Source organism: Myotis yumanensis, unplaced genomic scaffold, assembly GCF_028538775.1.
Source record: "Myotis yumanensis isolate MYYU_CA2020_CCGP unplaced genomic scaffold, mMyoYum1.0.hap1 SCAF_16, whole genome shotgun sequence".
NCBI classification, from domain to species: Eukaryota; Metazoa; Chordata; class Mammalia; order Chiroptera; family Vespertilionidae; genus Myotis; species Myotis yumanensis.
Window position 1 is genome coordinate 25,131,563 of NW_027223767.1, and position 24,593 is coordinate 25,156,155.

Here is a 24,593-nt window from a genome sequence, read left to right on the forward strand (position 1 = left end):
ATCCAGGTGGGTGAAAGCCAGGTGGAGAAACACAAGATGAACAAAGGCACAGGTATGTATGTGCGAGGCGTTCACAGAAGAGTGAGTTGGCAAATTGGAGCCAAGTCAAAAAGGTGCTCCCGGGGTATCATAGAAGACTTTGCCACACCAGTGTTAATAGGGTGAACTCTTTTTGTAGAGTCAGAGGGAGGTACTGAAGGTTTCTGAGCTTCTATATGGGACAATGTTCCCTACAAAAGCAAGCAACTCAGAGGATGCTCGTCCTTTACAAATAGGATGCTGGCTGCATCTTACATGTTATGAATATAGTGTTATTGGTGGGTCACATTTATTAAGACACTATTGTCTGCCTGGCAATATCATACTAAGTGCCTTACTTTCACATGTCATTGAACACATAAAAAAATCACTGAGGTGGTTCTATTTTATCCCCATTTTGCAGATGAGAAACCTGAGATGCAGCTCACTTACCCAAAGCCATCCAGCGTGGAAGAGGCAGAGAGGGGGTTTAAACCTAGGTCTGCCTCTGAGTAAGCTTTTTTTTTTTTAAATATATTTTATTGATTTTTGTGTAAGCTTTTAATCACTCACCTAAATTGCTTCTCAGTACATATAAACATATTTCTGTGTTTTAATAGTTAAATGAAACTTTAAAAAATCCTTTCTAAATTGTCTCTTCCAGTGTTTCTTCTACTAAAAAACCTCCAATACTATTATTACATTTCTTATCTTTCTTATCTTCCTACTAATTATTTTTTTCAAGAGCAATATTTTCATAATTAAAGATTTAGACATTTCAATTCTGTTCAAATTTCATCCAATTTGAGCTCACTAATTTGGCATAAAATTGTGATTTTCATCAATGCCATAGCTATCCATCTATGTATATAATTATTTTCACATTGTTTTTGTCTACATTTTAGGTGGGCCTTGCTTTACTGCACACAAACCATATATTTATCTCACATGACTTTTTGTCCAAACAGAATAGTGGAATGCAACTTCAAATAAATAAAAACGCTTCCAATAAAAACCTAGAGGGAACAAACTCTTAACAACAGTTGCATTCAGGTTATGTGACTCCTTTTCTCTTTTTCTCTCAATTACTTTAAATTGGGTTATAATAGTGTTATAATTTTTTAATGTAATCATGTGAAAATGTTCACCTTTAAGAAAAGACTGTGAAACAACACATTGGGATCTAATCTAATAAGCAATGAATAAAAGAATTCCCTAATGCAGAAAGCGACTGTGTTCCATGAAAGTTCCATGACTCCTGTTTACGTGAACTTAGAGCTATTAGGTCTCATTAACTCACTGGGATCTATTATCAGGCTAGCTGGTGTGGGTCTATCTTCTGCTTCTCTAAATTCAATCAATTTCAGAGAAACAGGAGTAGGGGTGAGGTGGATTAGTCACAACAGGCCATTAATCTCTGCATTCTCAGTTGTAATCCAGCCTCCACCGATGTGATTGGGGGAGGGAAATCCGATAAAAATACCAAACACTCAGAAAAGCTCCACAGCTGGCTCCCTAGAGACCAACACACTTAGGTCACAGTTTGCTTGTCTTTACTTAACATCAATACATACAGCATTTGTCATCTGTCCTGTTTCTTGTTGGTTTTCCTTTTATGTCTTTTGCTGAAGTTTTCAGATCAGATGTATTTGAAAAGGAATCATGTTGCAATCTCAGGAATAGCCTAGCATTTAATTATCATTTTAAAAATCATTCTCTCAAGTGAATATGAAACATAAATCAAAACTATCTTTTCATGTTGAGAATTTGTTGAAAAAAAAACATGGTTAAGGTTGCCATGTGTATAAATCAGTGCTTTGGGGAAGCTGGCAAGACTGAATAATGAAAAAAAAAAATAGAATAACCAAATTCCAGTAAAAACAAGCAAGTGACAGTTTTAAAACATGTACTAGTAAAAATTATAGCTTTACCATAATTGAATTGGGTCATAATGCCTCATTCCTTTATTGTTCTGAACAATAAACGAACATTTACTAATGTGTATCAATCAGGGAAAACATTAAATGAATCAGGGTTTTGTTTAGGCCACCATTGTCAAGGCCAAGTTCTTACTGGGTCACATGAGACCATATACCTATAGTAGAGGCCTTGATAAGTCTAAACCGCAGCTGTAAAATGAAAATATGTGGCATTAAATTTTTTTTAATTATTAAAAAATGTGGGGCAGACCCAGGAAATTGACTCTGAAGATCCTTTTATAAAAAAGACATGATTGTCTTCTTTCTTATTACCTTTAAAATATTCCCCAGACATCCTAGCTTCCCCCAGTGAATCAGATTCAACCAACCTCAAATGATTATGTGTTATGTGCAGACATTGTGCTAAACACTTGCCCATGAATTGGCTCATTTAACCCCCATGTTTTACATGATACTGCCAAGTTCCTTCTTAATTTTGCCCAACACGTCTTTTGTTCTTTTAGCTTCAGTCATAACAATGCAAAACTCCCCATTTATCAAGTCCATTCTGTGTGCCAAGCACTACGCCGCATTTCTAAATTTCAGTCTCCCTTGACTCCAAAGGTAGGTATTATCACCTCCAGTTTATGAGAGAATACGAAGGATTAGACATCTTAAGTAACTTCCCAAGGTCACACAACAACTAACAGCAGAGTTGAGATTAAATTCTAAGACTCTAATATACAGACCCCAAGGTTTTCAGTAAATGCTTGATAGGGCAGTCAATGATGACCCCCAGAATCTTTCCCAGGATCTTACTAGAGAGCTATGGGCAAGGTCATCATTCCACAAACAATCTGGGTTATTCTCTCTTCATGCCTTAGCTTATGCTTGCCATTTCAAAAGTCATTTACCACTTTCCTGCTCACTCAGTCTTGAACGTTCGTCCTGTTATTTAATCTTGCTGCCTTCACATCTCAAAAACTGGAGTTTAGCATCAACAGCAAATTTAGATAATTTTTTGTAAAAGTCTCTTAACACTATAAAGTGTCCAAATTGGAAAGGGTTCTAGATATTATTTCATTCAATATCCCTGTTTAGAAGGAAAAAAATGGGCCTGGCCGATGTGGCTCAGTGGTTGAGTGTTCTTGACCTAGGAACCAGGAAGACATTGTTGGATTGCCCACCAGGGCACATGCCTGGGTTGTGGGCTCGATCTCCAGGAGGGGGCGTGCAGGAGGCAGCCAATAGTTGATTCTCTTTCATCATTAATGTTTCTATCTCTCTTCCACTCCCTTCCTCTCTGAAATAAAAATAAATAAGTAAATAAAAATAAGCTAGCCCCTGACAATAAGTAAATAAAATAAAAGGAGAAAACAGGAACCCAGACTAGTGAAATGACTTCCTCCATGCCCCTGAGCTAGCAGTGACTAGCAGCATGGGGGAATACTTAAGACATAATGTAAAGTTTTATTTTAAAAGTACAGATTTAAGGTTGAAAGAGTTATAACTGCAAACTTGGTAAAAAAAAAAAAATTAGTCTGTTTTCCCAAATTTTCTTGGATACTGTTGTTACAGCATTGTTAGCATTAAAATGAATTCAATGGCTCGTCATTAATGTTTGTGACACTAAACACTTGCAAATACAGTCTCTGGCCTGCAAGAAGCTCTGATCAATGAGGAATGCTTCACTTGAACACATGGTTGGCCTCAAGGTCTAATACATAAACAAAACTCTCATTCGTTAATTTGTTCAAACCATCTTGCCTTGAGGTGGCACATGACAAGACTTTACCTGGCTCAGTCAAGCTCTAATTTCAGCAGCGCTAAAAGTAGGAAGGGGGAGGGGGGTGCACCAAGTCCTACACTTAAAATTGCATAGGACTCTCACTTGGCAGCACCAAATGAAAAGGCCACAAAGAACTTCACCCCAGTGGAAAGCAGGATAGAACTTGTCATGGACACAAAAATAATGACTCCACCAATTTATATTTCATTCTACAGGGATTTGAGCCACTGCGACTTAAAGCTGGTATCATGAGGGTGCATTAGACAGGACTTAGACAGACAGTGACATACCCAGGCCACACAAGAGAAAGGTAATTACTCACAGATGCCTCACTTTTAACCAGCAGTATCATCTCCATATACCTGCAAAGAGGTTAATAATAGGAGCCTTTGTTCTGTAACCTCCCCTCTGCGATTATATTAACAAGCAAACAAACATCAAACCACCCAACTGACCATTTCCTCACAGCTGTTAAGATCAACTAGACGGAATGCACAGATATTACAGACAGAATGCACAGCCAAGAACTGCCAATTCACTAGGTCAGTGGTCGGCAAACTGCGGCTCTCGAGCCACATGCGGCTCTTTGGCCCCTTGAGTGTGGCTCTTCCACAAAATACCACGTGTGGGCGCACATGTACAGTGCGATTGAAACTTCGTGGCCCATGCGCAGGAGTCGGTATTTTGTGGAAGAGCCACACCCAAGGGGCCAAAGAGCCACGTGTGGCTCTCGAGCCGCAGTTTGCCGACCACTGCACTAGCTTCTTTCCATTTCTAGGTGCCTGGCTCTCCTCCCTGGTAAGAACTAGGAGAGCTACACCACAGTTCTGTTACAAACAGCTGGAGGGTGAAGTCGTTCTCAGACACAAGACTGAAACACCTTGGAGACCAGAGCCATTTCCTGTATTGCTTGTGCACCAAGATGAAAGGGTGGGGTAGGCTCTCCCCTTAAAGCCCTCTAGTCTAGTTCAATACTTAACTAAGGAGCAGTGAGCTTTCTCTTGTGCTGGTTTTCCCTAAGCTGGATCCCAATATGAAAACACCTCATCCTAAGCAATCTCCTTTCATAGGAACAGAGATGACATGGAGAAAAGAACAAGGATGCATCCATTCATCCTTAATTCTCCTAGTTCAAGGCTTTTAGTATGGCATCATAGAACACAAAGTTGCTGAACTACATATTAAAACAACTGTTAAGTGCCCCCAAATAACACTGGTTGGCCAAATGCAGATATGAGTTAAGTCTGAGAAGGAAATAGAAAATCATCGAATATGTTGCTCCCTGGGAAGGTTTCAGTTCTGACTCTTTGCGTGCTCCAAGACCCCCATGCAGTAGAAGCAAGAGGGCAGCTAACAGAGAGGTCTTCATCTCCACTCCCTCCTAGTCTCAGATCTTGTCTCCCAGTCTCCTGCTAAAGAAGGAAAGCCATTCTAAATCATTCCTTGTCATTCATTTACATAGTAATCCAATCATTCATTATTGAGCATCTACTGAATGCTAGGTACTGGGCTGGGCAATGGGAAAAGAAACCAATATCTGTGTATCACTAAGTATACATTCTATAAGGGCAAAGATCATGGTTGTTTTGCTCCCTATATTTTATCTTCTGCCTGGCCATTGCCTCTATCATTGGAGGCATTCAATAGCATTTGGGGGATTAATGAGCCAACACATTAAGCCCTTTGAGGATGGGAGAGAAGCCTTCTGTAGATATGTACCTTTATTAGTTCAAGAATCCTAGGTGGTTATTTACTTTTCTTCCCACCTCACGGAGGAGGAATGGCCTTTGCTCACTCAGTAAGTGCTGCTGTCAAACTGCTTTCCTTGAGGATGACAGGTAAGTCTGTGTGTGGTCGAAGAGGGGACCACAGAACGGGAATATGTTGATTCATATCCTTCAGTGAATGGGTTCGTTCCAACTCTGGCACTGCTGCCAACTGTGCTACGAAGCCAACAGGACTTGGCTCTGGAAAACTCACCTGAAAGTCACAGGCTTCATTTCCTATCCCAGCCCCTTCAGCCACTGGGCAAGAAGTATTGGATGAAGTTAAAGGTGATTTCTGCATTTGCTGTGACTAAGGTCCCTCCTCTCCCTGATCATCTCTCCGCTGCCATCCTGATGGCACCTTCATGCGCATGCAACCAAACCCAAACACTGGCTGGCCCATTACCAGTCCAATCTCGCTAATAAGCAGCAATGATGGCTTCGTTACAAAGGTAATTCTTACCATCCACAGCTCCCTACCCCAACCCCTGCATGCTAGAAATCCTTCAAAGTTTTGTTTAAGCTTACATGAGATGAAAACTGCAAAAAGCTGTGGGAAAGATTCAATTATCCAGCAGAATGAGATGACAATTGACACATTGCAAAATCCAGCGCCAACCAATAGGGTCCTGGCTCCTTTTCCTAGGGCGAGAAGAGGTCAATTCTGTCATATGTATCTGGGTTATCTCCAAAGCTCCTGAGAAGCCACCTGGAACTAGAGATGACACTGGAAAACACCTAGTGATTTGGGCCAAATGGAGCAAAGCTGGACCAGAGCCAAAAGCTTTAACCCTGACTGTTCTGTTCCTAACAAAGAAAAAAAGGATAAATTAGACCTACCCCTTGGGTCTTAAAAGGATGCCTTCCCTGCACAAAGAGGCAAAAGGGTGGTTTTTACTGACTATGATTAGAGGTAAGGTATTACTCTTATTGGGATCACATTCTGTAAATGCTCAGCCTCATCCATCACACTGTACTCTAGTAGTTGCCATATTGACCTCTTGACAGTCCCCTAAATTCATCATGTCCTATCTGATCTTCCTGTCTTTGTAAATGTTGTTTCCTATGATCATCCCTCCCCAATCACGCTCCCCCTGGTCAATCAGCCAAAATCTTCCAAGCCCAGACTTTAATATCCTTCCAGAGACAGCCTAAACCCCTTCTAACTAACACTACTTCCTCTCCTTCCTCTACTCTGCCCACCCCCAGAACGAGTCAGATGTCCCTTCTCTGTGCTACTCAAACACTTTTTGTCTCTCCTTTCATTACAATACTTATCACATTCTACTGTAACTATCAATATTTTAAAAATCAGTCTAGATTATGAATTCCAGGAGGGAAAGGGCAATGTCTTACTCATTCCTGCTGGATCCCAAGTACAGATTTTACAGAGGCTCAGAGAACTTCAAGGACTTCCCCAAGCCCACATGTAGAAGGCAGGAGAGTGCATGTAGAAGGCAGGATTCACATGTTGGCCTATCTTAGTGGCAAAGCCCATGCTTACTCTCATATGCTATGTGTAATTTGGTCAGTGGTTACTGAATTCCAGACACCATGCCAGGCATTTGTAAAAATAGTGTTTTGTTCCTTATGATTACCCTGTAGGATCAACAACTTTGGGAAGTATCATCTTCATTCTACAGAGGAGAAGGCTGAAGCCTGTTCAAATCTCAACTGTCTACAATCCCAAATAGGGTACAACCTATGAAAAGTACAACAGTAGTTGGAGACATGCCACAGAAGTTTAAGATCAAAAGAAATATGAGGATCTCAAACAAATTTTAACCAAGTTCAGTTCATAAGATCAATGCAAAGATCCATAATAAGAAAAATAAAAACCACCAAGAGATTAAATATATTAGGATGTTGCATATCTTCTCAGTTCAACAGGTCCCCGAGTGGGCTCATCCCAATTTTCCAGCATCTCCCAAAGTGAACCTTTCTTCCAATAGGGACAGTCCTCACTACATATCTCACACATTCCTATTCCTCTCTCTTTGATAATATGGTCCCCTCCATCTCTCCTATCCCCAATCTCCAAAATTTATCAAAATTCTCCATTTTTCTCTGTTCTGAAGCATTTATGCCCTTTACCAAACCATTAGGTGTTACTCTTACTATTTTATCTCATGATACATTTTGTGCATTACAACTTTGCTTTTATAACTACATCTTAACAATTAAGCCTTATTCATTCTATCTTATGAATAATATTAACACTATTGTGTGTCCATACCTCAACTTTGATTTTAAAAATATATCTTAAGCTGAGTTAATTTTCATTTTACAGATGAGGAAACTGAGATACTAAGAGGCTAAGAGAATTGCCCAAAGTCATCTAGATAATGAAGGAAGACTTCATGAGCAAGTAGAGTCTTCTAACTTCCATACTGTTTCTACAATGGCTTGCTGCCATACACTTTTATGGTGCCTAGATCGTTTCTTAACTTAAACCCCAGGCCCAAATATGTAAGGTGAAAAGTTGAGATGTTAGGCACTGATGACCTAGGATAGCAAGCCATCCCCAGGGACCTTCTATTACTCAGGAAGACTCATCTCATCTCACTGCCAAGAAAGTCTCATCGATGATGATGGCACCTGTCAGTGACTGGGCTAGGTGACGTCACGTGGGAAACTCGATGTAAAGAAGCCATATTGCTAACAGCATCATCAGGTGGGTGTTCTTTATTTGGCATGGCCCTTTTTTGCATTTAATGGAATGTTCTATTTCAAGTCACATTGACAACATCTGCAGTTCGCCATTTTGGAAGCCCTTGAAAGTTGGGTTCTATAACCAGTCATAATTTACAAGCAGAAAGAGGAAAATTCTGCTGCTCCCCTGGGTAATAAGCACTACCTTGTTCCCAGGTGACCTATTCAACTTTCCAAGCCCCACCTTCATATCAGGCTCCAAGGGATAAAGGGAGTGCCACTCATGACTAGCATCCATACCTAAGGCTGCCGGTCTCATTTGTCTGAGAAACAAAATGAAGAGACATTTCAAAGCTGTTAAGCCAAGGCCTTCTTAAAAGGAGGGCTCAAACTCAATCAATAAAATGTGATTGCTGATGATTCTGTTTTTGCTTTTACACAAGTGGGAGGGAAGGAAACTAAAGGCTCTGTTCTATCTTGGCCTCACAAACCTGTGCAATGTCAGATTTGTAGGAAAAAAATATTTACATGACTGCAAGCACTCTATTGCTAGCCTCAGACACTGTGCCAAAATCACTGAATACATTATCTCATCTCATCCATATAACAAATGTGTGGGGTATGTACTATTATCCCCTTTCTATGTGTAAAAAAGCTGAAGGGAAACCATTTGAATTTTCAGATAAGGAAAAGAATGTATGACACATTCTTGGCTTAAGGGGTTGCTTATCATAAGGCATGGGGGGCGGGGGCAAACTTGGATAAGTCTCATTGGTTTGATTGACAGTCATGTACCACTCAAATGCTACCTTAATTCTAGCTCTTGACTATATAATCCCCCTAATTTCCACTTTCAAACTCTCTACGACTTACATCCATTTAACACAATTTAGCCTTTCAATTGAAAACATAAAAAAATATATACTGAATAACAACTTTTTAAAAGAAACCTTGAACCAAAACATAAATGATATACTGGATTTTGATTCTCAGATTTTGAGAATCTTCCAGGCTGACCCTCTGTGGGCTCTGGTTGCCTTATATATAAAATTACTCTAAGAATAAATGAATTAAAATATGTGCAATATTATGTCATATATGTGAAAGCACCACATAATTATAATTGTCATTGCTGTTATTATTATGAATAAGCTGACGTATAGGGAAGTGGGATGCATTGTGTAAATTAAATCAGACAGCTGTTTTTGGACCAGGGAATTCTCTCCTGGTGCTGCTAAGCATTCATTCTTGCAGATGTGAACTGCTTTTGTAAGGATGGAATGGTGCTCTTGCTAGCACCGGGAAAATCACCTCTCTCTCTCTCTCTCTCTCTCTCTCTCTCTCTCTCTCTCGCCCTTCTCCCTCTCCCTCTCTCTCCTGCCTTCCCTCCCTCCCTCTCATCTCTTCAGAGATCTTGGCTGCCTTACATTTTCAGTAAAATGAGATCTGAGCCGAATGAGGAGCCCCAAGAACTCCCAGGCATGGTATTCCCTCTCCAGCCTAGCTGAGTTGTCCTTAAGTAGCCAAAATTGACACAATCTCTCACATGGAAAGCACACATGGTACTCCCTCAGCAGCTAGTTAGCTGAGCCTGGCCAAGCTGACCCCCACCCAGTCCCATTTGTGGCCAGCGGTGACTGCATTCTGGACACCACACTAGGCATTTTATAAAGAGTGTTTTGTTCCTTACCATTACCCTGTAGTGTCAACAACCTTGGGAAATAGTAGTATCACAGCTTCATCATAAACCAAATGACTAGTGCAGAGCCATCAAATCTACCAAGAGCAGGTCTCTGTATTTTAAGCATTCTATCTATACAGGTCTAGGGAAAAAGCTCCTTGTATATACTTTTAATTTGGGGGATAGGATGGGGTGAGGGAGGGTAGGCACCTTTGATTAACGAAACACTAAGCTACAAAGCACCAGAGTATTCCTGAAAGCTAGTGCTGCTGACTGAAATTCAGTCAATATGCCTTCTACAGGCCAGATCTACTCCCCAAATTTTCCTTCTGCAAAACGTTTACAGTGCAGACTTTTGCTGGCCTTGCCTGGTCTGGTATTCCTCAGTAATGATGCCAAGCCTAGTACTGTATCAATTAGTGATGCCCTGGTAACTCTGTAAGAATCAGTACCCATTTCCTGGGCAGGGCAATTCATCGCAAGATGGTAGAGAGGTGTTTTGTTTTATTTTTTTTTTAAACTCTTTTAAGATTTAGTAGGTTTTATAATCAAGGGTTATGTTCCTTTTGGTAAAGCTCAGTCGTGAGTAAATTAAAACTGCAAATCATGGAAACAGAAATGAAAGACCTACTAAATGCTCCTGAGACAGTTACTCAATCTTAGTGCATTGCGTTCCTGCACCTGTTCAAGCTGCCAGATGGGAAAAATAAACAAAACAAAACAAACAAACAAAAAACCCCCACAAAAAAACAAAGTCCCCTGAACTGGGAGTCATAATTATGTTCCTAATCAGACCTGTGACATACAGGGACATCACTGACTGAGTGAGTAGTTCTGTTTATGGAGAGCGAAAACCACCTGGACCCTGGAAGAAGTGGCCTTTTGAAGTTAAGTGTATGGATGTGTAAATAGAGAGTCCATAATGGTGCATCTCTGCCTAAATGTCTTCATAAAGGGCAAATCAGTGCAGATCCTAACGAGGCATTTGCAACGCTAACCTAGTTTTCTGTGTTTAGCTGACAGCTAGCAATTTCGCTTACACTTTTATCCCCTCATTACTTAGCAATGACGATTACTTAGTAAGCACATGTGAAAGGCCTTGTACTCCATGGCCCCCCTCCTGGGTTGGAAATAACCTGCTCCTAATGCTTCTGTTTATATATTGTAGTTGCTGATACACCAAACCAAGTATAGCTGTGACAGGTATCCCATTAATGGGAGGCTAAGAACAGACCCATTCTCAGCTGGGTCTCCTGTGCTGGCCTGACCAAATGCAGGGACTGGAAATAAAGGATGCTGGGGGTGGAGTGGGGGTGGAGCCTCAATGATGTTAACCCTTTGTAAATCTTAAAGGGACTCAGATGGCGCGTCTCATATGAAAATTATTTATGATGCTGGAGAGAGGTATGGAAAGGGCATTTCATAACCAGTGAAATATGGAATGAGAATGAGAGAGAGAGAGAGAGAGAGAGAGAGAGAGAGAGAGAGAGGTTGAAATAGACATGTAGAAGAGAAAGATGCAAAATGTGGCCTTGTGAGATGCTACCCAGTTCAATTCCTGGATATATGACTGATATAAACCTTTACAAATCACCTAACCTAGGAATTTTCCCTTAGATGTAGGATGGGGAAAAAGAGGTCCCACTAGAGGATTGAAGGGCACTGTTTATTATCTGCCAGGCCCACAGTATATCTCTAATTTCTTAGTAGGGTGGCCAAGCCCCAAAGGGAATAATTTTGAATAAAAGATTTCCTATTCCTGTTCTATGAAGAGAACATTGAAACTGAATAACGGTCTTTGGATCTGGGTCCAGTGTAAGGGCAGACAAGGGTTTTTAATATCCAGAATCAGAGGGTGGGGATTGGCTGGACTGAAGGAAGATGCAGGAAGCATGTCCCTGTCCCCCAATGATGCTCAAATGTGCCTGCTCACAGGGGCAGGGTTCCTGCTCTCCTCTTCTGGTGACTTCATGGGAAGTTGGCTGAGTCCCCAATTCTGCAGAGGGAATGCAGGCAGAGGGGAGCGCTGCAAATGGGTCTTACCCTGGGCACCTAAATGACAGGTGCAAAAGAAAATGGGGTGGACACTGTCAATGGGAGGAGGCACTAAATTGGGGAACACTGCTGATTTTCTCACGGCTCCAACCTCCAAACCTCCGACGTCCTGCACCAACGAAGACATTTTTGGAAATCAGAATCCCTTCCAACACAGAGACACATAGGTGCAGGCAGGCACTAGCCCTACCTCATTCCCCCCGCACTGGCTTGCCACCCCCTGCTAAAACCAAACACTAGCACAAGTAGCCTGAGGTCAGTGAGTGTGAGCCAGCACACCCCTGCCACTGGGCATTCCAAAGGACCGTAATTTAAAGTGGCATTTATGATGCTGTATTGTTTCTGTTGGGGTTTGCTTTTATTTGCCCGGGGCGGGGGGTGGAGGGGGGCGGGCTAGGATGTTTCAGACCATCACCACTGGGCCTGATGGGTTTGGGGAAGGAATGGAGGACCTCCACATCCCTCTGGTCCCTGATGAATATTCTCCACTCCCGCATCTTCCCGCAGTCTCTTGAAAGTGCTCGGATACCCAGGGCAGGGCTCCGCGTCCATTTTGCCAGCCAGAGCCACCAAGTTTGGGAACTTTGAAAGCCTGGGGTTGGGGGTGGGGGTTGCTAAGGCTCAGATTTCGGCGCCAGAGTTCTCAGCCAGAAAGCCTTGAAAATCAACACCCATCTGCCTCTCCTTTCTCATCCCCCACCCCTTGTACGTTCCAGAACTCCACACGGATATTACACCAACGGACACACACACACACACACACACACACACACCCATCCTTGGGTTCAGAAGGTTTTTAATTCGGAAGGCAGCAAACCCGCAGAGCTGAGCAGGTCTCTGCCACCACCCTCCCCGCATCCCACCCCGAGAGGCCACCGAGTGTCTTGCACACGATACGACCCCATACATTCCAAACACGACACACCACCAACCCGCCCGCGACTCCGGCGCGCCCCATACCTGATATGCAGACGATGAAATTGGCTTGAAGAAGAAAAAGCACCTCCCAGACTATTTCCATCCTCTGATTCTCATTCCAAGTGCATCACTCGACGGGAAAACGGGGGGCGGGGGGGAGCCCGACACGGCACACACACATCCACACACTCACACACTTCTGGGCGAGTGCACACTCGCACGCCCACCGGACAGCCGGTCAAGGGACAGTCACCCCCAAGATCAATATCGCTGCTTGACTTGTTCCGGCAAAAATCCCCTCGGGCTCAACGGATGCGCGCCCCAGGTGTGCTGACACATGTCCGATGTCTCGCTGCCCCGGAGGTGTCCCCGCTCAAAGGTCTCTGCTCCTGGCCCGAGCGGCGGAAGCAACCCCAGCAGAGGCGGCGGCAGCCACCTGAAGCCACCAGCGCTGGGCTCCGTCTGCAAAAACCAGACCCCGATCCGCCGGGCGCCCCAAGAAGGCATAGACGAGAGCCCCCCGCCGGGCCGCGCTGCTCCTCGGCTTTCGGGGCCCCGGCAGCTCGCAGCTCGCCGGCCGAGCCCAGGCAGTCGGCGCCAAGTTGCCCTCGAAGTCCGCCCCGCTCACCGGGGCATGGTCAGAGGGCGGCTGCTGCTCCGCTTCGGGGCCGGTCCTCTCCTGCTTCCGGGGGGCGGAGGGAGGAGCAGACGCGGCAGACGGGAGACCGGGAGAGAGAGAGGCAGGGATTAGTGCCCGAACCCGCCGGCCGCCGGCAGCCTCCGCCGACCTCCCTGCTCCCAGGTCCGCGCGCAGCCCGCCGCCTCCGAGCCCGACCCAGGCGGCGCGTCCAGGGCGCCGATCGCGAACGGCGAGGAGCCGGGGACCCGGGAGCGTCGGGGGCCCGCGGGCTCCCCACGCCGCGCGCGCGCTTTCCGATCCTCGGCTATGCTCCGGGGCTCCCCAGAACCCTGGCTTCCAGCGCCCGCAAGGAGCGCCGCCGCCGCCGCCGCCGAGGTTTCAGCACTGCAACTGCAGGGGTCGTTATTTCCTCGCCTACGGAGCCCGACGCTGCCCGACGAGGAGGGGAGGAGAGCAGGTGGGGGCGAGAGGAGGAGGGAGGGGGGCGGAGGGGGAGGTCCGACCAGGTGAGCATCCTCGCGGCCACCGGGAGACCCTACAGTCCTGGGGCCCTCCGCGCCCGGGGGCGAAGCGGGAAGGCGGGGATGGGGAGGGGCGGCTCCGCGCGGCCCTAAGGAGGACCGGGCGCTGGGAACCGGAGCTGCGGGCCACCGCGGCAGCCGCCTGGGCCCGAGCCCCGCTCCGACTCAGACTCCGCCCCGCTCGCCTCGGTCACCCTCCGAGGTTTGGGGAGTTTCTCTTCTCCTTAAAGAGAACTTCGAGCCCCCCCCCCCCCCCCCCCGGTTCGGCATGGGAGCCCCGGGAGGGACTCATCCTGGGAGTGCTGCTGCGCTCCCCCTCTGCGGTGGAATATTGGGGGAATTTTTTTCTTTTTTGCATAATTCGTTCCTTGCCCCCTGCCTCCCCCCGCTTCTCGTTCCGCTCCTGCCCCTTCCCGCACCGCTCACCGCCCCCTTCCCCTTTTCGCTCCAGGGCCAGAACACGACTTACCCCCGAGTTCTCGCTGCAGGTTCCTAGAGCAGGTGCAACTCCTGCCTGCAAGTCCCTCACCTCCCTCCTCCTGAAAGTAGAAAAAGCCTCCGTCCCACTCCGGGGCCAGCAGCGGCCGCGGCCAACTGCGCCCCTGCCCAGCTCCAGGAGGACCCGAGACTACGGGCAACCCGGGCTTTAGGGGAACGGGCTTCCCTTCTTTGCTTCCAATCGTTTTTCTTTCGGAAGCTCAAGCGCTCTGAGGGCTGTTGCCGGGGTCCCGCAGACTCCCTGCCCCGAGACTCAGCTGCTTCCGGGGAAGGTCTTCCCACCGAATCGGCGGGCACGCACTGCGCTCACGCCCGGCGCGGCGGGCGCAGGCCCCGCGGGAAGGTGGGAGCGGCCGCCGCCCGCCGCCCCGGCCGAAGTGGAGCTCGGGGTCAGCTGGTCTCCCGACGAGCGGGCTGCCCGAGGCCAGGGAAGCACCGGCACCTGGCCAGCCGCTGGCGCGGTAGATGCGAGGGGACCGGGAGGAAGCCCTGCACTCCGGACTGCGCGCCCGAGAAGAGGGCTGGGCGCGGGGGAAAGGGAAATCGCAGTGGCCGCCTCTCCTCTACCGCTGCAGCGGGGGTTGGAGGAAGCCCCGGACCTACCTCTTGGGGGGTGACTGGAGCGGAGGAGGCAGGGTAGGGGAATCCCTGGGAAGATCTCGGCTGTCTGGGCGCGCTCGTCCGGAATGGAATGCAAACTGTGACGTTTGGAGATTTTTGCACAAGCGCGGATGGACACACGCACCACACTACACAACACAGCGCACACGCACACACACAACCCACAGGGGATTTTTTGCACATTTTTATTTGCAGTGTTTAGAAGCCCTCGCAGTGGGAGCCTCGGTCTGATAACAGCATCTGAAGGGTGGATGAGTGGAAAGGAAGCGGGAGGAGGGAAGAGGGAACGGTTCATCCGCACTGAGTCAGTTTAGCGAGTCTTCCAGGCTGTGTGGCATCGGAGGGTGCGGTGTGGGAGCCGAAGGAGTCACACTGCAGCGCTCCCGGGATTCTTGAACGGACTCCAATGGCCAGGAGTCTGGCGGTCCGTGGGCTGAGTGGCGGGCGCGGCGGGGGTGGAGGGGATGTGGGAGGGAGCCGAGGTAACAGCAGGAGCTTCCTAGGCTGGGCTCACTCCGGGAGCGGGGCTGCTTAGTCCTGCTGCCCCCAGCGATTCTAGAAAAGAACCCGTGGCTGACTGCCTACTATTTCAAAAGGAGGTGTGGCCCAGGACTCCAGGTGACCGACGCATTAAAAATCTAGGCCCAGATGAAGAAAGCCCAGGATTCTTATTTCCAGAGCTCCAGGCTCAGCAGGAAAAATATTGAGACCTCATACCATTAAAAGAATCTCAGGTAGTGAGAATGAGCCCATTTGGGAAACATGGCGGGGGGGGGGGGGGGCTGTTTGTCTCTGAGCCTTGAAAGCCCACTGCACGAAAGGACTTTTTGAAAGGAGAAAAAAAGCAGTTTGCCAAAGATGAACGGATTCCATCCTAGGGAGGGTTTGATACCAAGGACAGTGACCTACCTTCTGCATTTGGGAGCCCAATGTTTGGCTAGCAAGAAAGATCTCTCTGGAAGCAGAAGCAGGGTGCCTGGATTTTTATCCCACGACCTATTTATTTATGAATGAATTATGCAAATATTAAGGGCGTGCCTGATATGTGTCAAGCCCTGTAGCAAGGTGCTGGAGTTTTATAATTGAAAATCCATAATCCTTGTTTTCAAAAAGCCTAAAGACCATATTCTCTTCATTTGCTTTAAGAGCTAAAGCCAGTAAAATTACACTTAATTTTCCCCCTTTTCAGTCTGTAGCTCACCTTCAAGCCCTCTCAAAAATATTTAGTCTATTATCTGCTGCCAGGTACTTTTACTTTAAAAAAAATACAAAAATAAACAAAAACCATTCATGATAGTATTTGTTTAAGTAAAAATAATTGCATGCATTGTTTTCTATGTACTACATATTGCCAAATCCTTTACATGAATTACCTTATTTAATCATCAGAACATCCATATAAGAGAAATATTATTACTTCCATTTTACAGATGATAAAACAGAGGCCCAGAAAAGCTATTTGCGGTCTCAGGGCTACTAATTAGTAGTGTAGAAACCACAACCAGGCATTCCAAACTCAGAGGCCATGCTATACCATCTCCCCTCATGCTCTGTGAAATTCAAAGTATCATCTTGGAGGGGTCCTTTTGTGCTTACTTAGAACCAAAATCCACACATGTCGCAGTTAGACATCAGTTAAAGACAGGATGAAATGTAACAGTACAATATGCAACTTATAATTTAACTACAGTAGGAATGGGAGAAAGAAAAGATCACTGGGAATTAGGGGTAATCAAAGGCATTTCTGATGAAAATCTGAGTGCCTGCTAAGTGCCAATTCTCTCCTTGAAATACAGCACTGAACACAACAGTCCCTCAACGTTGACTTTCTACGTTAGCATGTTCTAGAACAGTGGTTCTCAACCTTGGCTGCACATTAGAATCACCTGGGAATCTTTTAAAAATCCTGATTTCTGGGCCACATCCTCCGGAAATTCTGTTTCTTTGTTACTAATGTTGTGGCCCCACCCCATAACAAAGAAACAGAATTTCCGGAGGATGTGGCCCAGAAATCAGGATTTTAAAAAGATTCCCAGGTGATTCTAATGTGCAGCCAAGGTTGAGAACCACTGTTCTAGCACCTCATGCTATACCTTCCTTCTTTTCATTACAGTTCATCTCTCTCTCAAATATCCAGCTTCCTCCTGAACTCAAGATTTTACAAATGGGACACTTATTTACAACAGATAAATTGGCAGGCACTCTGTAAATGATTGCTGAAAAAATGAATAGGTCTACTTGCTTATTTAAATAACTCCAATCTTTTGGATATGTGGTACATGTCACATAGTATATTTCAAGTGCACATTAATATCATTTCAGACCAGGTTTTCTCTAACTCCCTTAATTTTCAGGTGAGAAGATGGAGGATTAAGGTGAGTTTAAGTGATATGTCCAAGTTCAAATACAGACAGAAGTAGAGGAAGTGGCAGAATTTGACTGCAGCCTTCCTAATTATTTATTTTAAAATTTTCGCTGGCTCCCAAACTGGCCCCTGAACATGGAGAGCAAGAAGACATCTAGAAAAGAGGAAGACTGCTCTAGAGTGGTAGATGGTGCTTTTAATAAGCAAGGGAACTTGCATATGAACTTGGGTGGTCACAAGACAAGTAGATCTCCACATCTGACTGCCAAATCCTAAAATGAAATTACCGAGTTCAGTAATATATATATATATATATATATATGCTAGAATTCAGTGGTTCTCAACCTTCTGGCCCTTTAAATACAGTTCCTCATGTTGTGACCCAACCATAAAATTATTTTCGTTGCTACTTCATAACTGTAATGTTGCTACTGTTATGAATCGTAATATAAATGTCTGATATGCAGGATGGTCTTAGGCGACCCCTGTGAAAGGGTCGTTCGACCGCCAAAAGGGTTGCGACCCACAGGTTGAGAACCGCTGATCTAGATGGTCTCAACAACACCCTCCTCTCTCAAGGCTATGTCCTTAAAATGAATCCTAGGCGGAGGATGGTGGGCAGAACTTACATTCCAAGGAGGTGGAGGGATTGAGGAAACTGACTTCCCAGGTCCTGTTCCTGGGTCAACCAGCTGTTTCATCCTCTTGATGACCTACCTCCTCCAACAACCTTCCATCTCTGTCATTCTTTTTGTTGTTGTTACCAAATAACACATTGCAGCAGCTAAACACGGAAACTATGTTATCTAAATCCATACAAATTAGTGGAAGATGTTTTCCCAGATTTTTTTGCTTTGTGTGTGTGTGTGTGTGTGTGAGAGAGAGAGAGAGTATTTATGGTTTTGTGATGTCGATTTCTTTTACATTAAACTTTTCTCAGAGAAGTTTTGTATGAGCAAGAATCCTCTTCTTACACCAGCTGCAGTACCTCCAGGTAGCAGTTATAGATCAATATAGTGGATTTTAGCTCCATAATGGTTCTCTGGTTTAAAGAAAGGCTTTAATTAGGACAACAGCCTGCTCCTATCTCAGCCTGTATAATTTCAGAGTTAGCAACTAATGCATTAGGTTTTTAAATTATTTGCCAGGAATTTTTTTTCACATTACCTCCCCAATGATTAGCGTTAAAATCACAGGTATTAAGTCTTGCTTTTTCTTTTGCCCCTGAAAAACACATTCTGGTTGACTACTCAGCATTTGCTACATGCTGAGTTAGAGAGTCATATGTCCCATTTATTAGGAAGATCTTCACACAGGGATTGTGGCAGACAGACCCACTCTGAATATTTGGAAGCCCAGGTAAAAAGTCCAAAATCTGATGAAGTCTTTCTTTCCCAAACTTATGGACCTTCCTCATTCCCTGCCCAGCCTTGATACTGCCTAGCACTGCCAAAGGTCTCATGTGGGTCTTTCATGCTGGTGTGAGATGCCTCAAGCTCCAGAGCCCATGGTTTTCCCACACACACTTATTGAAAGAGTGATTTCTTGGCCATACTCTCAGTCCTAGGTGCGCACTCCACCAGCATTGCTGCCTACCTTGGGAAAACAGTACCTGGCCCCTCCCTCAGCCCAATGGTAGTAAACAACAAATGCTTGTATGGAATAACTTTGCTTTCATTCAAAGCATTGGAGATGTTCAATAAGCAAGGAATGTTGTAGCTCAGAGGCTCTAAAACAGTGGTTCTCAACCTTCTGGCCCTTTAAATACAGTTCCTCATGTTGTGACCCAATCATAAAATTATTTTCGTTGCTACTTCATAACTGTAATGTTGCTACTGTTATGAATCGTAATGTAAATATCTGATATGCAGGATGGTCTTAGGCGACCCCCGTGAAAGGGTCGTTCGACCACCAAAGGGGTCGCGACCCACAGGTTGAGAACCGCTGCTCTAAAAGGAATCCCATTCAATCATCACAAAGGATGGACCCTGCTGTAGAGGTCTCCACATCTAGCTTATTTTCTTCTCCTGAACATGGAATTTCCAGACTTTTACCCAACTTCAAACAGCAGAATTTTTCTCCCTGGTACTACTGTGTGGATTTAATAAAGCAGGAGGAGTTGAGTTACCATGGTAAGAAACCAAAAAAGTTCTGAATCTGTTCTGATTGCTGCTAGACCAGTGGTTCTCAACCTGTGGGTCGCGACCCCTTTGGCAGTCGAACGACCCTTTCACAGGGGTCACCTAAGACCTTCCTGCATATCAGATATTTACATTACGATTCATAACAGTAGCAACATTACAGTGATGAAGTAGCAATGAAAATAATTTTATGGTTGGGTCACAACATGAGGAACTGTATTTAAAGGGCCAGAAGGTTGAGAACCACTGGGCTAGACAGAGGAGAACACATTAAATCAATAAGAACCTCCTGCCAGGTAGATAGATCAGGACAGGAATGAGTAGACACAACCCGGTGACAGAGTTAACAGCAGCTGAGACCAAAAGGAGGTGGTATGACTTGCACCTTGGTTAAAAAATAGAAACATGCCATTGTCAGGTACTATAACATATCACACATAATGAAGTGATGGTTTTCACCTTATTTGTTCCATCACCTTCTCTTATTGAGTCTATAAAACCCTTGTGAGCTGATACTACTTTATGCTGAGTTCCCTCTTGGGAGGTGGTGGACATAAATACTACATGGAAACGTATTTTATTTTAATTTCCCATAATTTATTATTTAGGAAAAATGTTTTTTTTAAATGGATCTGAAAAAATCTTAAATATATTTTAAAGAATCAACTATTAAAAAAGGAGTACTTTTTTCATTTCAAATCACTAATTTATCTCATGATAAAATAAGAGTTCCTGGTGGCTGTTTCTCCCCATCCTTGCCATGAAATGGGAAACAGACTGGCATCCTTCCCTCTTCACTTCAGGTTTTTCATTTGAAAGAAAATGAGCAGAACAAATTCTATTTTATCCTCTTGTATCAATGAATTTCAGAAGGAGGTAGTAGTAATTGCAGGGGTATTGCCCTAATAATTTTTAGACTCTTGGATTTAGCTCAATCAATAACTTCTTGAGTTAGTTTGTTCAATAGTGGTCATTAACCAAAGAAATGGAATAAGGCTCTTTATCAACCAGAATGTGAGTGCTACTCCCAAAGATTTCTCATTTACCTTCAAGAGTTTTATAACATTTTTCAAAATAAATTGATTTTAATATACATGAGTTACAATGACTCTTAAGAACGTATAGAGTGATAGTGTTACACAATCGAATGATGGAAAACTTGGATAGGCTCATTGGTATAAGGAAGTGGGATCTACAATGGTTAATTGACTGATTTTAATCTGAACCATTTGGCTACTGAATTCTTAAATCAGCAGAACCTCCTCTCATCACCTGCTACCAGCTATCTACTTTAAACCAGTAGGGTGTGATGTTGAGGCAGCCTGGATATGCCTATCCCTGTGGAGAAGCAATTTCCAAATTTAAAGTGAAGGGGACTAGAGGTAAGGGGACTTGAGAACCCCTGCCTCATCATTCCCCATGTAGGGGAAGAGGTTTCTGGCAACTCTAATGGAAACTCAAACTAGATAGTGCAAACCCAGTGAACTAGCCACGGTCCTGTCAGGAACACAAAACCAATTAGTTATTTAATCATTATTTTTTGAGACAAATTAATGTAAAGAAAGGGTTAAACAGGGCTCAAAGGCCAGTAGGAAACACTAAGTTAACACTGAGAGAGTAACTGAAGCAGCTACCACCATTATGACCTGGGAGACAAAGCAAGGGCACTGGGGTTATCAGAACGAAGAAGCCTGGGAAAGGGGGTCCCCAATGATCTGGAGCCAAACCTCTCAAGGGAAGGTGCTTCCCATTGGCGCTGGCACCTTAGAACAGTGGTTTTCAACCTTGGCTGCACATTAGAATCACCTGGGAATCTTTTTTCTTTTTAAATATATTTTATTGATTTTTTACAGAGAGAAAGGGACAGGGATAGAGAGTTAGAAACATCAATGAGAGAGAAACATCGATCAGCTGCCTCCTGCACACTCCCCACTGGGTATGTGCCCACAACCAAAGTACATGCCCTTGACAGGAATCGAACCCGGGACCCTTGAGTCCGCAGGCCGACGCTCTATCCACTGAGCCAAACCGGTCAGGGCATCACCTGGGAATCTTTTTAAAATCCTGATTTCTGGGCTTCATCCTCTGGAAATTCTGTTTCTTTGTTATGGGGTGGGGCCTAAGAAGCTCAGAGGAGCGGCTGTAACTCAGACCCCTCTGAGGAAGGTGTCTTGTTCAGCTGGTACTGTTGTCTCTGATTCAGGGCAGTGAAGGCTGGTTCTGAGACTCCTGGAAGAAACGGGAAAGTGGACCAACTGCTGCTTGCTGAAGCAAGAGCTGCTGTGGAGGAGACAGAGAAACTGGATGCAAAACTGAATGGATCAAGTCCTTTCTCCAGCTTCTGGCCTTCTCATCAATCTCTAGCACCCCCTGTTGGCAAAGCGCAACATCACAGAGCAGACTATGAAAATATTTGGGGCTAAACCATAATAGGAGAGGAACAAGACACCTACTTAATTCCAACAATGACAGGACTTCGATGGGGGCAGATTTGCCTCTAATGCTGAGAGCTTCCTCGGTTGTTACAGCCCAGGGTTTTGAAATTGAAGTTGTTGCTTCTCAGCTGGTTTTCGCAGTGCTTGATGAGACTGAGCAGTACTTTTCTCTCTGAATCACCAGCAGTTCTGATATCTTACCTACAACTTTATATATAGTAGATCTTCCCAAATCGGTTTTTGGGCTCACCTCTCACTGTCCTATGAAACAAAGTAGCCTGCCCCACAGTCCTTCTTCCTACCTTTGAATTAGGCACCTCATCCCTAGCCTTGGCTGACTCCACCATAGTCAAAGGCCGAGCATTTCTCATACTAGTAATCATGCCTGGGACCAGCTCCTAAATGGCCAGTAGCATCAAAGATGGTGCCTTACTTCCATGTCCCTAGAACCTGCCTGATAATAATGGAAATGCAAAAGGACAAGAGGTGTCGTCTGGTCTGGAGACTTGGTCCTGGGTTAGACTTGATCTAGAGAGGCAACACAGCTGACCCTCAGACAGAGAGACCATTATGGGAACTCAGAAAGGGCATGTCCAATATGAACCGTAAGTGTTGGGCAAAGCTTGATGGCAGAGGTGAGTCCCTCTATCTTAAAAGGAGTGCTAACCACAGGCACCGTGCACCATGCAGTGGAATAAGAGGCGCTGGACTTGGAATCAGAAGGCTGGTGTTTGAATGGGAAGTCTCCCATTTACCAGCTATGGGATTTCAAAAGTACTTAAGCCCTTTAAGCTAGAATTTCTTTTCCAAACGCAGGATAAGACACCTTCCCTGTAGAAAGATTGAGATAATTACATATAATAGTATACCAAAAAATATTGAATATGCTATGGGTACTTAATAATTATTAATTAACCTAAATCAATATGGAACTGTAATTGGAAAATGCTGATGTGTTTTACACAACCAGGAATTTTAAATCATATTCCAGACACTTAGCGTATATATGCCAAGTTATGGTCCTCATGCATCCTGTTCTATATTCCTTCCCTCATAGCCAAGGCAATGATCTCTGATTGGTTGGCTGGAACTGGAGCTTAGGAAGTTGAAGTTAAAGGGGATTTGACCCGTAGTCGGCAAACTGCGGCTCGCAAGCCACATGTGGCTCTTTGGCCCCTTGAGTGTGGCTCTTCCTAAGCCTTAGGAGTACCCTAATTAAGTTAATAACAACGTGCCTACCTATATAGTTTAAGTTTAAAAAATTTGGCTCTCAAAAGAAATTTCAATCGTTGTACTGTTGATATTTGGCTCTGTTGACTAATGAGTTTGCCGACCACTGGAATAGATAATTATACAAACAGATATTTCTATTTTACGCAATATTTATTTGATATTCACTAACTAGACCCCCCCCCCCCATTTTTTTTCTTATTTTCATCAGGGAGGAAATGACATCATGAAGATGAGATTTGAAGAACTCAAATAGAAATAAGAAGACATGAGTCAAAGTTACTGCTCTGCCATTTAGAGGTTATGTGGGCACCCAGCCTGAGTTTTAGTTGTTGCTTTGTTTTTTGACTCTGTAATATTTTTTTCTTTCCTATAAGAGGTGGATTAACCTACCCTACTGGGCTGTTTTGAGGAATAAATGATATAATACATGCAAAGTGCCTGGTGTGGAGTAATCGCTAAATACATGGGGTCATTATGTTAGCTCAATGTTTGTGGACAGATCAGTGAGATACTGGCTTGAGTCCTGGCTTTGCCACTTACTGTGTGATCTTGCGTAACTCATTTAAAATCTCCAGGCCTTAGTTTCTTCATCTTTAAAACTAAGAGACTATACTGAGTTTCCCTATTTCACAGGTAGTGAATGTGATGGAAAAAAAACAGTGTTAAAACATTTTTATATGTGTGTATACATATATATGTATGTATATGTGTATATATGTATATTTGTATGCATAACTCTACATATGTAGGCATGCATGTATGTATGTGTATACACACATGTATACACACATGTATACCATAGTACACACATAGAACTTGATTTAGAAGACCTCTTAATATTACATAATCTACCTATGTAGCCCATCGATAGGAATTTACTGATGCAGCGGTTCTCAACCTGTGGGTCGTGACCATTGGAAAACACATATAGCATATCAGATATTTACATTACGATTCATAACAGTAGCAAAATTACAGTTATGAAGTAGCAACGAAAATAATTTTATGGTTGGGGGTCACCACAACATGAGGAACTGTATTAAAGGGTCGCGGCATTAGGAAGGTTGAGAACCACATTAAGGCAAAGAAAGGCCATCAAAACCCAGGCTATCCTGTGACAATCGAGGGAAGCAAAGGTAGCCTCTCATTTGTTACAGATAAACATTAATATCTTTATTCATTAATAATTAATTGCCCCAGACTCTGATTCCGGTATAATTGTACCTTATGAAATCCCACAGCAGAGAAATACTGTGCAAAATGCAAAACACCAATTTTATCATGAGTAATAAAAATTCAATTAAGTTGAGAATAAATGTGCGAGTTAGCAACCCAAGCTTA

General features: G+C 44.3%; 1 protein-coding gene across 2 annotated transcripts in view; it reads right to left on the reverse strand.

Annotated features, from left to right (window-relative positions):
- The window catches only part of CA10 (carbonic anhydrase 10), a 364,718-nt gene extending 349,596 nt beyond the window's left edge, over positions 1–15,122 (reverse strand). The window contains exons 1-2 of one of the 2 annotated variants that reach the window (XM_070394374.1): positions 15,061–15,122; positions 12,841–13,477 (exon numbers count right to left, since the gene is read on the reverse strand). In XM_070394374.1, coding sequence (XP_070250475.1) covers positions 12,841–12,901 — 61 coding nt within the window. In that variant the 5' untranslated portion in view covers positions 12,902–13,477; positions 15,061–15,122. Of the gene's footprint in view, positions 1–12,840; positions 13,478–14,428; positions 14,699–15,060 lie in introns of those variants that run through there. The other variant, XM_070394373.1, reaches the window with a different exon arrangement.
- Between the last annotated feature and the right edge of the window lie 9,471 nt (positions 15,123–24,593).